The sequence below is a fragment of the Microcebus murinus genome, chromosome X, assembly GCF_040939455.1.
Source record: "Microcebus murinus isolate Inina chromosome X, M.murinus_Inina_mat1.0, whole genome shotgun sequence".
In the NCBI taxonomy this organism is placed as follows: Eukaryota; Metazoa; Chordata; class Mammalia; order Primates; family Cheirogaleidae; genus Microcebus; species Microcebus murinus.
Window position 1 is genome coordinate 106,311,477 of NC_134136.1, and position 17,380 is coordinate 106,328,856.

Sequence of the window (17,380 nt, forward strand, 5' to 3'; positions counted from 1 at the left end):
CTGCATGCCAACTTTTCCTTCTGGCACAATTTCACTTAAGGAAGTACAGTGGAAACATTAGTGAAAACAAAATAAACAAACAAAAGTCCCCTCAGAAATTGGCTTGACTTCTTAAAATAGTATCAAGTGTGGCTGCATACTAGAGTTACCCAGATAACTTTTAAAAAGTCTTAATGCCCCGGTTCATCCCAGATCAATTATATCAGAACCTCTTAGAGAGAGGGGCTGTGGTAGATATGGGGCATGACATCCAGAGCCCCCCTCAAGGAAAGACTCTTGTCCTAGATGATGGAAATGATGTCAGTAGACATTCTTCAGGGACTGCCTCAGCTGCAGAGAGCTGCCTTGAGCAAGGGCATGCTCTTCCCTGGGAGAGCCCTCATTCAATGACTGATCAAGATGAGGGTATAAAGGCCTGGCCAACTTGGAGCAGGACAAGTTTGAAGGGCTATTTCAGCTGCAGAACTCCCCCTGGAGTCAGCCAAGTCTGTATATGGCCAGTGGTGTGCTGGTGGATGTTTAACAACTGACTCTCTAGGGGAGAAAAAACATTCTGATTTTAGCGTTTGCCAATTTCTGTGGTGTAAATCATGGTCAATGTTAAATTACCAAGATAACATTAAGTAGCTTACAAAATGCCTGAAAATTTAGCAATAGTCCCTCCTGAGCTGACATAAGCTGGCTCCAACTCACCACTGGGCAGCCATAGGATTAGTTATAGCCAGTAGAATGTGAGCAGAAGTGATGTTTGTCAGTTCTGGGCTGAAGCTTTCAAAAATGGGTGAAGTTGTGAGATTTCTACACACTCTTTCTTTCCCTTTCCATTGACTGGAAGCAGAGGACTCTAAGGTCCTTGAGTAAAAATTCACAACTATGCAGTGGGGGTGGGGAGAGTTAAGTCCTATTGCCCTAGAGAGTGGTTTTCATACTTTAGGATCAACGGAATCACCCAGAGGCCTTGTTAAATACTGATTGCTATGTGGAAGCCCCATGGTTCTGGATTTAATAGGTCTTGGGTGAGGCCCAAGAATTTGCATTTTTAATACCTTTCCAGGTGATGCTGATACTGATAGTCCATGACCAAAGCCTGAGGCATTCATTATACATGATGAGTTACTTAAGCATCTAAGATGAACTAGATATGTACTATTCTTGAAAAAATAACAAAATAGGCCCTCAAATAATTTTCAATAGGATTTAATTCTCTAGGGAAACCCTAGTAGAGAAAAGCTGCCAAAGGCAGAGCCACAGGATCGATAGAACCTAGGTTTCTATAATAACACATTCAGGAAAGCTGCTTGGCCAGGAACACATACACTGGACTGTCATATGAGCAAGAAAATCACTCCTATCAGGTGTTAGGGCACTGAAATTTTCAGCTTGTTAGAACCAGCAGTACATTACTAATACAGTAGCACCACTCTTAAAAGCTTTATGAGTGCCTATGAGGGTTAATAGCATTTTTATACAGCTGTAAATTCCCATGCTTATGCTGTGAGGAATATAAATAATTTTATTGACATTGGATTTGGTTAAAATGAATACATTAACAGAAATTGCATTTCTATTCTGAAGAATCAAAGTTGGAAGAGCCAGAAACTACAAACCCTTTAGAGAGTTATTGAATAAACAGGAATAGTAATGAACCCAACCTAACTAGAATGCTTTATATATGTGGTGTGTGGTGTGGTTTAATACTAATCATTAATCTAATGCTAATCATTTCAATAAAAACGTGCATTCATTTGTTTATCCATTTAGGAAAAAAAAGTTCAGCTGCTACACTGTGCTAGTCTGTATGCCAGTTACTAAGCTTACAAAAATGAAGATAATAACTCTAAGCATTCACAGCCTTGTGGAGAAAACAGACATGTCAATAAATTACAGCAGAGTTTTTAGGGAATAATAATGATTTCAACAAGATACAACAGGGAACAGCTTACTCAGCCTGAAGAGGTCAATAAGTTACTCAAAAAGTTCACACCTGAATCGGTCTTAAAAGATGACTAAGAATTTTTTAGAAAGATGCCATTTGGGTGCCAGGTGAATAAAGGGCATTACAGATAGACAAAAAAGCAGGTGCAAAGCCATCGAAACAAGAGACATGAGTCTTTTCGAGAAAAAATAGACTGGTTATCTGGACTACAGTGTTTATAAGGAACAATACAAAACTTTTAGGCCAGATCCAATGGCAATTTATTAAAGCCTTGTAATGTGAGATTATTAGATTGTCTTCTAAAACCAGAGAATGGATGGAAGTGATTAGAGCAGAGGAGTTATATAATAAGATTTGTGCTTCTTACAGTGTGGGGGCTTTATCAGAGGGGAGTAAAGACATACGTTGGGAGAATAATGTGGTAATTGGAGTGAGAAGTGGTCAGGACTTGGCTGAAGGCTTTGGCCATGTAAACAAAGATAGAAGAGTGTGTGTGTGTGTGTGTGTGTGTGTGTGTGTGTGTGTGTGTTTATTTTCCCATCTGTGGTAGTTGGGATTTTGAGCTGGTAATTGCTGAAAGTGCTGAAGAGAAACTTTCTATCAAGGTGTTTCTTCAAGTCCACCTTATCAGTGTGTGTCTTTCCAGTTAGTTAGACTATGTGCCATTTGGAGGGCAGGTACTGGGTCTTCTATTCCTTGTATGGTGTATTCTTCATACCCAATCCAGTGCTTCCTAATGATGGGGGTTCAGTAAATATTTCTGAATTGAATTAAATTATATAAAAATTGCTACTGGAATGAAGGAAAAAAAGAAAGAAAGAATTTGAATTTTTCTCCTCCCAACTTGACTACAATGTGAATTACAAACCATCAAGGACATTTTAGAGGACTTGAAAGAGCCCATGTAGATTTTCCAAGTGTTTAGGCTTTTATAATTCCTGAACCAGACTGTATTTGAAAAATCAATCTCCTAGTAAGAGTCACAAATTCAGGCTCCTATAAGGACTAGGTGGTAATGAACAGAAGAACAAGACTTGCCTAAAGCAGAGAGCTACAACTTCAGTTGCAATTGGTGATTGCTAGCAGAAACATGGGCATAAGTTAAAAAACAAAAAAACAAACAAAAATCTCTGTTGATCATATTCACACATTAGTATATGCAACAGTTAACATGCTGAAACAAAGAAAATCAACAAAGTAGGTGTATGTTTAACAATATGGGTGAATCTTTAAAACACAGTCATGAATTTTCAAAAGATTTATAGCAAAAAGTAGTTTATAAATTTCAAATATACTTATAAATAATATTACATATTTTACAAGGATAAAGCAGGAAAGGAAATGGGAGTAGTATATTATTGTCACATTTAGGAAATTTCATGAATTGGTTAAGCAAAAACATTAATAAAAATATGTAAACTTAAAATTACATAAGCTGTATTAAAAACAATAATATATACTAAAAATTCATCACTTCCTAATTTAACCATCATTTACGTTCTTGAGGTTATGTCTATTGTGTCTGACATCAAGTCAAGAGTAGAGACAAGACTTTTAAGTTTTTCACCCAGAATACATGTTGCTAAACATTTACTAGCATATCAAAGAATATATAACTTTCTATTTATTAGTAAATCAGCATTGAATCCAAAGCCATCAAAAAATGCTTCTGATCAGTGAGGAAAACTACCATTGAAGGTCATAACACATGGATATTTTTCAGTCCAGACACCAGAGCCTAAACACTGAGAATTAAATATTGTAAAAGGCTAGTTAAAAATATATGAAATTTTTTCAAATTTCCAATTCAAAATAGACTAATACTTTTGTAAAATACAATAAAAATTAATGTTGTAATCAAAAAAAATATATGTGAATAATAAAATAATATATTTAAATCTTTTGGTTCCCCTGTGAAGTTTCCATAACTCCACAAAGAGAATACTTAATATTCAACTGGAAGTAAACATGCTGATAACAGAAGAAACAAGAGATAATAGGGAGGAGACAATAAACATAAGAACTTATGTAACTGAGAAATGTGGTAATCTTAGGCATTTAGTGAAGAGATGACAGTTCAACATATAGGGAGACCTCATCATATACCATTTAAATTATAAGAAATATCTTATATGTGATGATGGGGGAGAGAAGAGAGAAAAAAGGAGGGGGGAGAGAGAGAGAGGGGGAGAGACAGGGAGAGAGACAAAGAAAGAGATAGATATGGAGAATACAGATTGATTTAAATACTGCGGGTCTGTCCATCCTTCTACTCAATAGGCATATGGTCTGAGAGTGAGTGGACAAACAGAAATGAAAGTTTGCTTTTCCTACAGTTGACTTAGGTTCCACCTTTTTCTCATGGTTTAATCATCTCACTGAATTGCATTTGATTCTAATATAAAAAGTTATGTATTTATCTTACAGCCTGGCTTCTAAAAGCAAATTAAGCACTTCATCTGGGTCTCAACTGAAGAAAGAATGAGTTGCATTGAACTTCATCATGTTCTACATGTATCACTAAGCAGAGCAAAAATTGATTTGATATCATAATGATGACCCTGAAAATTAAGAAAAGTTTAAACTACATCATTGTAATTTAGAATCAGAAGTCTTGGATTTCTGTCCTAATTCATTACTATTGGTTGTGTGATCCTTTAGCAAATCAGATAGGTTACTCTATTTTATCATCCTTGAAACCTGGATATAATACCACCACCTAACTCACAGTTTTGTTGGAGAAACTAAATGAGATGTTTTATGTGAAAATAATTTTGTGAACTGTGAAGTACTATAAAATTGTTGGTTAGATATTATGCACTGCTTAATGAAGCGAAACAATAGATAGTCAATAAATATTTTCACTAGAATAGTTACAATAAAAATATTTCAGTGCTTAAAGGAATAGGTTTGGGTTATCTGGGAAATAACATGTTTGCATATTCAATTTCCCTTTTACTAATACATAAACTTTCAACAGTCTATCCATTTACTAAAATGTTACTTTTCCTACTGTTATTTTCAGAAAGGTAAATAAGGGGTTACTATAATTTTAAATGTAGAGGTGAATTTTTGAAATTAAGTAGAATCTCCCTAGTGCCACAAACATCTAAGGATATTGCAAAGGGTCAAAAGTAAAATAAATTTAGAACTGTAAATTCCCCAGTCTTTCATATTTATTAGCATATGAGATAACTTCTGAAACACCTACATTTCTGATTTGGCTGGTCACAAAAACACTCTTGCAACTTCTGCAAGAATTTGGTGTATTTTACAGTTGAAATTGATTTATATATTCTGTGAGTTCTTTTTTGTTTTGTTTCATTTTGCGTTTTGTTTCTCTGGCATTTGCCTATATTGTCTATTCTCTCATCTTTTCTATTAAGCTGTAAAATTCTTTTGGCAGCAAAAAATGTTTGGCTATAGTGACTAGTGCAGTGTTCCTCATATAATAAACTTTAAGCAATGCTCAATAAAATGTGTAAAAGGTAATGATTTGCTATAAGTGTTAATAATCCTTATGGAAATTCAAGGGAACCAAATATATGTTTAAATCCCAACTTCTTTAAATATCGAATCAGTGGGATAATAGTTTTTATGATCTATTCTTTCCTAGATTTCCAGAAGTTTTAAACTTTGAATATGCTAACTAAATTGCAGGTCCAGGTTTTCCTCATGAGAGCGCCAAACTCAACAATCAGAGTAGATTCATGTTTTACCCAAATGAAGAAACTTTGAGAGCATTTTTTAATGGTAAATTTAATTTCATTATAGGTGACTTTTGCAGCTGAGCATGATTTTCCATTGTATATACTTTGCTTGGAAATATTCATTAAATATTAGAACAATTATATTAATATCAAAATATGTGAAATTTCTTTTTCTTGAAGAGTAGGAATTAATTACAAGAAAAGTGATTTCTCCATGGTATACATATACCACATTTTGTTAATTCACTCATGAGTTGATGGACACTTGTGTTGAATCCACATCTTTGCAGTTGTGAATTGTGCTGCAAAATCATTCAAGTGCTGGAGTCTTTTTGATAAAATGAGTTCTTTTCCTTTGGGTAGATAGCCAGTAGTGGGATTGCTGAATCGAATGGTAAGCCTATTTTTAGTTCTTTGAGAAATCTGCATACTTTTTTCCATAAGAGGCATACTGATTTGCAGACCCACCAACAGTGTATAAGCATTCCTTTTGCTCTGCATCAATGCCAACATTCATTGCTTTTAGACTTTTTAATAAAAGCCATTCTAATAGGGGCAAGGTGATATCTCATTGGGGTTTTAATTGCATTTCCCTGATGACTACTGACTTCGAGCATTTTTTCATATGTCTATTAGCTATTGTCTATCTTTTGGAAAGCTTCTGTTCATGTCTTTTGCCCACTTTTTAATGGGGTTGTGTTTTTCGTGCTGACTTGCTTGAGTTCTTCGTAGATTCTGGATATTAGCCCTACTCAGCCATAAAAAAAGGATGAATTAGTGCCTTTGCAACAATTTCAGTGGAACTTGAGACCATTACCCTAAGTGATGTATTCCAGGAATGGAAAAACAAACACCACATATACTCACTGTTAAACTGGAATTAATCAATGAGCACACATGTGTACATAAGAACGCAAAACTTAGTGTAAATGAAGAAGGGGAAAGAGGGGAAGAGAGGAGGGACAAAAACCTACATAATAGGTAGAATGAATACTATTTGGGTGATGGGCACACTTATAGCTGTGACTCAAGCATTGTTACAAAAGTGATCCATGTAACCAAAAATATTTGTGCCCTCTTAATTTTTTGAAATAAAAACAAATATATAATAATATATAGTAAATATTTAGAAAAGAAAAAGTGATTTCTGAATACAGTTCTCTTTTTAAATTTAAAACGGATAAATGTTTAAGATGATGGATATCCCAGTCACCCTGATTTGATCATTACACATTGTGTGCTTGTACCAAAAATATCACATGTACCACACAAATATGTACAACTTTATGTATCCATAAAAAATAAAAACAAAATATTTAAAATAAAAGAACTAATGACTTACTAAGGTAGATAAAATTGTGGCTGCTTTCCTGCCTCAAATTTTTATGTATTTTTAAAATATTGAATTTTTTATCATTAAGAAAGCCTTCTAGAAATAGATATTTGAAGTGTGATAATAAGAAAAGGTCATTTGTTCAATATGATCATAAAAATGAAATCATTGCGAAAATATAAAATGCAACCAAAATGTTTGTATTCTCATATTTCCTTGAAATAAATAAATAAATAATGGAATCATTTATTTGTAAAAACATAAATAAGATGTTTTAAATTCTATTTGAGTTTGAGATTTCCAAAATTTAACAATAGTATATCATTTTCTTGTTTCAATGCAAAGCATACAATTAATATCTGCTGAATAAATAAAGGAATCCACCTATGGCTGTATTCACACCGACGGGCATGTGAACTTTGCAACTGAAACATGTATGTCTCTATAAATGTAATTAATACAACTGAGGACCAGAGTTGAAATTCAAATCTCTAAAATGCTTGCCTAGTTCCAGTAATTTACTGAGTAAGTAAATTGAGACTTTTCACTCAAATATTTCCTCATAAAAGAAAGCTCATATTAGAGCCTTTATAATGTCTCCTGTGTATCAGTTGTTTTATTTAGAACAACAATATTGCATATTAGCCTGAAATAACATCAGGAGATGTGAGTTTGGGATGCTTATAGAAGGGTTCTCGCAGAATTTGCTTAATCAGAAAAAGGCGGCAAAGAAAGTTAATAAAACATCAGCAATTATTCCTGATGTATAACCTCACAATCACTAGTGGTGTTGGTCATTGTAAGCAAGTCTTTTAAAGATCATTTTAAAAAGCCAGACAATAAAAAGCCAAACAATAAGTTAGTCTATTGGGGAAATCAAAAATTCATAACTAAGAAAAATAACAGATCAACTTTCTTAGTATTTTATGAATAGATATTGAGGTTTGGGCTAAAAAAAAATTCTATGACAGCATCAAGAAAGTAAAAAATGGCCCTGCTGGTAGATTATAGCTAGTTAGTCTGTGATGGTCCTAGCTGAATGTAAAAAACACTCACAGAAAATAAACTAGACAGAGACAAGTCCACCCCATGGCCATGTTTGGAACAAGACAGAAACGAGGCCACTCAGCCATCACAGAAATGATTAATATGAGGCACTACTATTCCTTTAACAATGACATTTCTAATGCTGCTTTAATTCTCTCACCTTCTAGTCATGTGGGGATTCAAACAATGCCATATTGCAAATAAGAAGAAAGACTATGAGTTCTGGAATTCTAAATATATATTAATACATATAAGAATTTGAATGAAAATTTTGCATAAAATATTAATATGTCAAAAGCAATATTTCTAAATCAGTATGTTATTTTTTAAAATGTAAGATTTGCAAATATGGAAGTGCTATTCAATTAAGAATTTAAATAAATTAGACATTTGACAATATCATAAATATCTCTAAATGTTTATGCTTATAGGTTGTTCAAAATCTATAAATTTTACCTTCTCATTGGAAAAGTGGAGCTCTCCTCATATTCAAGCATTGTGATTAGCATTCGTTCAACCTCATAGTCTAAAACATGTTTTTCAATTATAAAACAAACTTGTATTTTTTTAAAAAAATAAAATGCTGCTACTCATGTATTAATAAATTATAAAATACTTCTAATACTGTTTCTTTCTTTAAGTCCTCTTTCAACTTTTTCTGTTGTTATTGGCATGGAAATTGTGCTCACCAAATATGCCAGACAAAATAGACTTGCTCATTTGAGGGGATGACTTATGTCTGTTAACTCTGTTGATTTCTGATGTTACAAAAAAAAAAATTACACCAGGTAAAAGAGATCAGATGCACAGTAGATGATTTACAAAATCCAAATATTGTTATAATTATAATAATGTTTAATTTGGCAATATTTTCACCAACATGATATTAATCAACTTCAGATACTGTTATAATATTTAATTGGGCAACATTTTGACCAAGAAGACACCACTTGACCTGTTATACAATAAATAAATCTTGAGACACACATCTGTTGTAATATATTAACAATTTTTAGGCAAAAAATAAACCCTAAGGAAATTCTTGGAAATGTTAAGATGTTGATGTTGGCAGTAGAACAAACTCATTGAGAGAATAAAAAACAGCTTAATCTAGTTAATTAACAACAAAACAGCTGGGAAAATGAAACATCCCTGGTTGTGATTGACTGTAATTGAAATGACTAATGATGCTGTCATTTTTCAGCTTATATCTGAGGAAATGATGCCTGGAAGATTATAATTGACCTTTTGACCATTTGTCTACAGAAATTATTTTGTGTTAAAGGTTAGGACGGAACTCTTTGGCCAAATATAGAAGGCTCCTTACACCTTACTTTGTCTGTTACATTTAAAAATAATTCAAGAGCAGTAAGTAAAATATATTGTTAGGTTCACATAAGCAAGATTTCTTTTGATAATATAAAATTTAGCAAAGCAAGCTAGCTGGCTTCATCTTATCATTTGAGAAAGTAACAAAGACATTTCAAATTGCATTAATGCTCTCAGTTCTAATATATGGAAGGTGATATAAGCATTTAAAAATACATACACACATTTAAAAAATAACAGAAAGAGCAATTTTTCAAATAAGGCTAAAAATCAAATATGAATAGAAGAAAATGGCATCTAAATGCTTAAGTTCAACAGAGTTAAAAAAAGAACAATTTAAAAAATCCATTAAAAAATGGTTTATTTCTTTTGTAGTTATTGTTACCGATAGCAGTTGTTTTTGTTGCTATTGAACTGCTAAATGGGGTGTTATTGAGGAACCATTATTACTCTGTGGAAAATAGAACATATTAAAATCTATTTCATCTATGGAATTATCATAAGATACTATTACCAAAGGTATAACTTTGGTAAAATTTTAAACAATTTATCTAACTTATATAATCATTCTTCAATAATTTCTGAAGTTAAGATGAAGGAACAACATACAAATGAAATTAAATAAAAGTGTGTGTGTAGGAGGGGGAGAGGGCAAAAGAGAGAGAGAAAGAATTAAAAAGCAAAACAAGGAAACTTAGTTCTTTAATCATACTATGCTAAGATTTTTCCAGTAATTTTGCATCAGACATCTAGTACTACATCTATGTCATTAGTAGGATTGTCTTATAATATATATTTGAACTTTTATGGGAAATCCTCAAAGAAAATAAGAAAGAAGTTGATTAGTTGGTTATTCAGAGATAAAAAGAAAGGAAAACAAAAATTTACAATATTTGGAAATTAAAGAAATTCTAGAGAAGTTGATGAGGTGAAGAAAAGAAGAAAAGGAAAGAAGCTGAACAGGGAGGAGCCCAACTTCCAATCAAAACTCAGCTTGGGAGGTGAGGGTAGGAGCTGGACAGACAGGCTGTCTGATGCAGAACGTGGAGGTGCCAACAGACAATTTCCTAAGACAGAAGCATTCTCTGTCTGTTGTGTCTTTAATTAGAATGCCTGCAAGCAGTGGACATATTAATTATCCATTTAAATACTGGAACTTACACACACATATATAAATCATGAGTGACTTTCATTCTCTTTTTAAAGAATATCACCTTCTTCTTCACAATTGTTATACTTTCCACATGCATCTCCTCCTCTGAAAACCAAAAACCAAAAACCAAAAACGAACTTTTATCATGAAAACATACTGCAGGCTATTCAGATCCTTTCCCCTTCTATTAAGAGATGAGAAAGCACAGAGTTAAGGAAGAGACATTAGAAATTGCATAATTTAAAAATTTTGATATGCAGACTCAAAATTGAAAAGGCTTTGTTCATGTACTATCAGAGCAATGGATCACCCTTTAGAAAAATCATCCCTAACCTTTAAAAAGATGTTTTTGATCCATGCAAAGATTTTAAACAGCCCTCACAGCTTTCTACCTTGTATTGCTGGGTGTTATATTTCAAACTGTGTGGTTGCCTCTATAGTGTTTCAGTCTACAACAAACTCCAGCTAATCTTCAGGTGTTTCCAAGGTCATGGTCCATATCAAGAGTGATGTGTGAATCAACTATTTTTTCACACTCCATAACTTCCAAATCAATCTTGCCTTTTCGCCCCTATTGACTTCATACGTTGAATCTTCTCCAAGCCCAAGGGAGAAGTGGTAGGATAGAAATAGTTTTTTCATTTATGTTCTGCTTCTCTCAAATGAGCTGAATTCAGAGGAAATGGGGGAACAAGGAAGGAGAAAAGAAGGAAAGAAAAAAACAGTGCTGACTGCTACAAAATGGCTGTAAGGGATGTGAAAGAGAAGTTATAGCTTTCTGTTCTTTCTTTTTCTTTCGGAAAAGTAATTCCCCTTTGCATCACTACTGCAACAGTGGAAAGTAGATATGCTCATGCATAGCAGATTCCAATTCTGATCTCAAAGTGGCCCAAGAGTTGAGTGTGTGGGTGGAGGTGTGACAAATTAGCATCAACTGCTTGGATTGTTTTACATATAAAGAAAGCAAAATGTTTCTCCTTGACTTCCAATTAAGACTTTTCCTTCTCATTATTTACAAAAGCACAAAATTAAAAGCCAAATTAAATGTACATATGTTTATCAGTAACAATTAGTGCCAAACCCTGGTTCATAGTCACATATATACCATATGGAATAAAGTCTTTGAGAATCCACCAAGAGTAGAAAGAATGGACTTAGGCAATGGTTCATTTGTCCATTTCATGATTTGCTACAATGAAAGTCATTCTGTTAACCAGTCTAGGGACTGGCTTTCTTCAAAACATGAACAGAAACCCTAAAATCTGCTGCTTTCAGGACTTTCTGTAGCTCTCCAGTTTAAATACTGAACATATTGTTAGTTTATGAAAAATGATCATACCAGGCTTAGAACTGGATGCAAATTATTTTTTTTGGATTTTAGGGATGGGGGCAATATATTCCTGAATAAATGTATGTTGATATCTACAGAGAAACCTGTGCCTTTTAGCATCTGGTTTTAGGACATTATGTACAGGCCCAAACTTTAAATTTACCTAAGGAAAACTCCCTTGTAAACTGTGAGAAAAACAAACAATCTTCTAGAAATGATGCTTAGGCCAAACACAAGGGAAACTAAGTGGTGACCTTAGAGACAGAGTCTAAGTCATGGTAATATTGTTTGCAAGGACAAACTGGTTTTGTATAATGAGGTTATTGACCTGAACTGTTTTAGAGTCATTTTAAACATGAGAGCAAGGCTCACTATATCTCAGCCTGTAACATTAGCTGAGAAAACCAAGACTGATCAATAAACAGCCACCATTATAGGCTCTCGAGAACCTTCATCATAATGGGAGACATTATAATTTTGATCAGGTACAGAGAATAAGGTATCATGTTTCTAACTTCTATTTATCACTGGACTCTCATTTACAAATGGAATCCATTGATTAGCTATTTTTTTGAAAACTGACCTGGCTTTCCATCTCTCTTCTCTTGTAATAGCCTGTGAATAAATGTGCCCTAGACTTCAAAATGCACATGGAGAAGGAAAAGAAGTAGAAAGATTTCTCCCAGGCCACCTTTTTACCAAAGAGAGAAGCAATTACATGACATTTCACTAAAAATTCTTGACCCCATAAAGTACTGAAGCCCAAACGCCAATTTTCCTCTTTCATAAGAAAGAGCAACAGAGAAAAGAAAGGTCACGGACTATATTGTGATTCTTTACAGCTGTTAGAGACAGACAGTATGATGCAGTAGCTTGATTTGAATTAAGCCAAACAATATGAAAAGCATCAAGGCTGGCAAGCAAAGCAATAAAGCCCCAAAGAATTTAATCTACCTTGAAGGTGGGACTACTTTTGGTATTGATGGCAGCACACCAGGACAGAAATGAGTCCTTTAATGCAATGACTCGTTAATAGCTTTAAGATCACAATATATAAATAGGATATGTTGATCAAAAAGACAGCTTTGCCTCTGCTATTACAGTATGGGCAATATTTCCTTACAAGTTATTTCATTGATTATAAATAGACCACGTCAATGGAAAATGTACAACAGGGGAAGCATAACCCATTATGAGGTAATGGATATTGCTAGAGGTTGCTTCATTACCTTCACTGGCTGAGTGGCTGGTTTTTCCTTGTACAAATGCTGCCCTTTAGACAAAATCCCTTCCACATCCGGTTGTTTAGCTCGAACTGCTGCTTCAATTTCCTGGGGAAAAAACCCATATAGTGCAGATTAACTTCACAGTTAGCAATAAAATTACTAAATTTAAATATACCCTTGGAGACTCCGCATGTATTGCAGATCAATTTCTGCTTGGTACACAGGGGCACAAAAATGTAGCTTCCGGTGCAGAGAAAACAAACAGAGGTCTCTGTAAAACACACTAAAGTAAAAAAAAAAAAATTAATCCAATATCTTCTCAAATTACATAATAATGCTATTATATAGACACAAAGACACTAACTTTCTACTTTCAAAAAAGCAAAAGGCAATAATGAGGTATAAGTTATTAATATAATTTATATGAATACATACTAGTATTAGCCTCAATAATCTTAATGTTCATTTTACTTTATAAACCTCTTATTTTACAAGATTTTTGTTTTGGGCTTTGAATGTAAGTTTGTTTTAAAATACAAATCAAATAATTCTTTCCACATCACTGTCAGAATTATTAAATTTCTTTCCAAAGAGTAAATACTTAAAGCACAGTATCAAAGCTTATTATTTATTAAGCAGTCAAATTAAATAGGTCCTTTGAGGAATGATTAAACTAATTTTTTTATTGTTTGTTTTTCCTTAGCCTGGAGAAGACTGAAGAATGACAGAAAAAGAAAGCCCTTTAGATATATGAATATAAAGGGTTTTGTTCCTGCCTGCTGTCTAGCTCTCTTGAAGAGAGGACAAAAGAAATGTGCATAAATTGAAGCTGAAGGAAGTGAAGTTAAATATTACAGAAGACTTTCTGGATGGAACACTTGTTAAACACTAGGATAGAGTATCGATTAATCAATGTCAGACGTCAGTCAGAGCTTGGGCAGTCTTCCCCAGAGAGCAGCTCCTGATTAACCCATATCTCTCTTCCTCTCTCTCCTACCCTGGAGACTCCTAGCACTGCTGTGTGTATGTGTTTTCATGCCACTGTTCCCTTTATATACTGTGTTTGTACCTGTTCTGTCAGCACACATCAGTGCAAGAAACCCCTGAACCCAAATTACTGTAATATCATACTGCACAGTAGGATGTCTTGCTACTTATGGGTGCTCAGCACATGCTCTTGAGAGGGACTATTTCTCTAGGTCTTTTTATAATAAATACCAGCGGGAGACAGGCACTTTGATCAAAAGTGTCCATAACTAACCTTGTGTTTAATGGTTATGGTGCAAATTTCAGTTCCTTTAGAAAGAAGTTTAGCTATTTCACTCTTATAGAACTGCTAATCGATGGTATCACTGCCCATTGCCAAGAAAAAGTATTTTTCCTTTAAAGTGCAGTACCCAGAATGACTGTAACTCTTTGCTAGTGGTAGAAATAGCTCTTAGATCAGGAAGGGGAAACATCTAGTTTTAGGCACTGAATTCTGAAGAGGCCCTTCATTCACCCTTAAATCCCAATTTGCAAAACATTTTGGTGTAGTAAATGGTTACATAGTTTCAAAATACTCTGAAAGAAAATAAAACATACTATTTTAAAAGAAAGAGAAAAGAAGTAAAGCACATATCTTTAGTAAGGTAAAATGATTTAAGAGAAGAAAAAAGTAACTTCATCTTTCCACTGATACATGTATGATGTATGTATATCATAAATTACCAAGCCAAATCCATATGTGATGCCTAATTATACATTTAATATATATATATGCATTATACATCTAAACTGATGAGTTAACTTGAAGCAGTGTCACCGCCATTCACTTTATATATGTTTATCTAAGATAAACCACTATTTTCTATTTTTTCACTGACTACCAGAGACTTTTCTTGTGATATTCAATGATATTGGTAATTACTGGTAATAGAAAAAGTTTTCTGATTGGCTTCATTGCATCCATAGTCTATATTATCAATGATAGTATAGTTACCATTTGTATAATGACTACTATTTACCTTCCCCAAACCCTGATTCAAATAGATTCCCACTTTATAGATAAGAAAATGAGGCTGGGGTGGCTGGGGTAGTAGTAGTGATGGTGATAATGATGTGAATAACTTGCTCATAATTCCACAGAAAGTAGTAGAATTAATATTCAAGCACAGTTGGTCTGAATAGAAAGTACATGTTATTTCCACTAGTATAAACTACCTCTTTGCATCTCACAATAACTTATATTAACATGACATATTAACTAATAACACCTAAAAGACTTGTTCTAATTAATGCTATTTCTAAGGATAAAGAAATTTTACTTCACCATCTGAATCAATTTCACATTATCATATGTGCTGATAAAATTTAATACCTCTCTGATAATAAAGGAGAATCAGACTTGGCCTGCAAATTCATGGGTATTGTGGAGTATGCATAGAGATTCCAAATAAACCCTGTAGCCAAACCATGTGAAATGAGGCAAAATGCATCAGTAGGATTATGGCTTCTTGATGCAACAATAGTCACTCTCTTTCATGGGAATTTTTGAAAAAATGATACCAAAGACCATTGTTCCCTCTGCCACGCTGAAGTCTATTTATTATTTTAATTATTTTTATTTCAGTATATTATGGGGGTACAAATGTTTAGGTTACATATATTGCCCTTGCCCCACCCAAGTCAGAGCTTCAAGCATGACCATCCCAGATGGTGCGCATCACACCCATTAGGTGTATATATACCCAACCCCTCCTCCCTCCCACCTGCCTGTCACCCGATGAATGTTACTACTATATGTGCATATAAGTGTTGGTGAGTTAATACCAATTTGATGGTGAGTATATGTGGTGCTTGTTTTTCCTTTCTTGGGATGCTTTACTTAGTAGAATGGGCTCCAGCTCTATCCAGGATAATACAAGAGGTGATATATCTCCATTGTTTTTTGTGGCTGAGTAGAACTCCATGGTATACATATACCACATTTTATTAATCCACTCATGTATTAAAACTAAGGCATGAAACTATAAGAATTCTAGAAGAAAATATTGGAAAAATTCTTGTAGACACTGGCTTAGGCAACGAATTTATGAAGAAGACCCCAAAGACAATCACAGCAACAACAAAAATAAACAAATGGGACTTTATCAAATTAAAAAGCTCTGCACAGCCAAGGAAACTATCACGAGAGCAAACAGACAATCTACATAATGGGAGAAAATATTCACATGCTACACATCCAATAAAGGGCTGATAACTAGAATCTATATAGAACTCAGGAAAATCAGCAAGAAAAAATCAAACAATCCTATCAAAAAGTGGGCAAAAGACATGAACAGAAACTTTTTAAAAGAAGACAGACTAATGTCCAACAAACATATGAAGTCTTATTTAAATTATTCAAGTCCTTTGTTTCATACTTCATAATGCCTTGCAATTAGTCAAAAATACCTCTGTGTATATAGAGTTTTGACCATTTCTATAGAATTATCCTCTATGGGCAAAACCCATATCTACCTTGTTTACTCATTATATCCTTGGCAGTGCCTATCACATAGTAGGTGCTAAATTAAAAAAAAATGTGAATAGGCAAATATTGTTGCACATTGAGCCTGTGGGAACTGAGTTAGGCTGTGTATTGATAGAGACATTTGTTCATGCAGACAGTTGAATGCTTTCATGGCACAGATAATTTTCTTTCTAAGTAATTAGCTAGAGTTAAACACAGACTCTGCTCCTCTGCTTCTGCATTTGCTTTAAGTATTATTTTAAAAAATTTTTACATCTTCATGTTATTTATTGCAACAAGACCTTAAAAACTCATTTCTGTGATAAATTAAAATGGGATTATTTTATACTTAATTAATCCTTTCATTGACTTCCTTTTAGTTAAAATTTCATTTCTTCACTATTTTCCTTATTAGCCAAATTATTTATATAATTTAATCTTCATCTAGGGAACTAAAAAAAGACCACAAATACAAATGTTTTAGCAATCAAATGAATATTTTACGTAACAGATATGTGAATGTGGGACCTCAAATCAGGCATTTTATAATTATTGTACTCGATATGTACTAAATATTCATTAATTTTAGTTTGCAATTTTAGTGGAAGAGAAAATCTGGAGGGTCTGGAGGGCTTCCTCTAAAAACCATCAACTTCTATGAGTATTAAAACCTCTCATGTGGTAGCATGCAGTTCATGCTACCACAAACGATTACAATAGTAACATCAAAGATCACTGATCACAGACCACCATAGCAGTTATAAAAATAATGGAAAAGTGGAAATATTGTGAGAATTACCAAAATGTGACACAGAGACACATG

The 17,380-nt window shown here is 33.6% G+C and overlaps 1 protein-coding gene across 15 annotated transcripts in view; it reads right to left on the bottom strand.

Moving 5' to 3' along the window:
• DMD (dystrophin) overlaps nucleotides 1–17,380 on the bottom strand; it is a 2,109,452-nt gene that overhangs the window by 680,954 nt on the left and 1,411,118 nt on the right. For all 15 annotated transcript variants that reach the window (XM_012756891.3, XM_012756894.3, XM_012756895.3 and 12 more), the window contains one exon: nucleotides 13,068–13,169. In XM_012756891.3, the coding sequence (XP_012612345.1) occupies nucleotides 13,068–13,169 (102 nt within the window). The remainder of the gene's footprint in view (nucleotides 1–13,067; nucleotides 13,170–17,380) is intronic.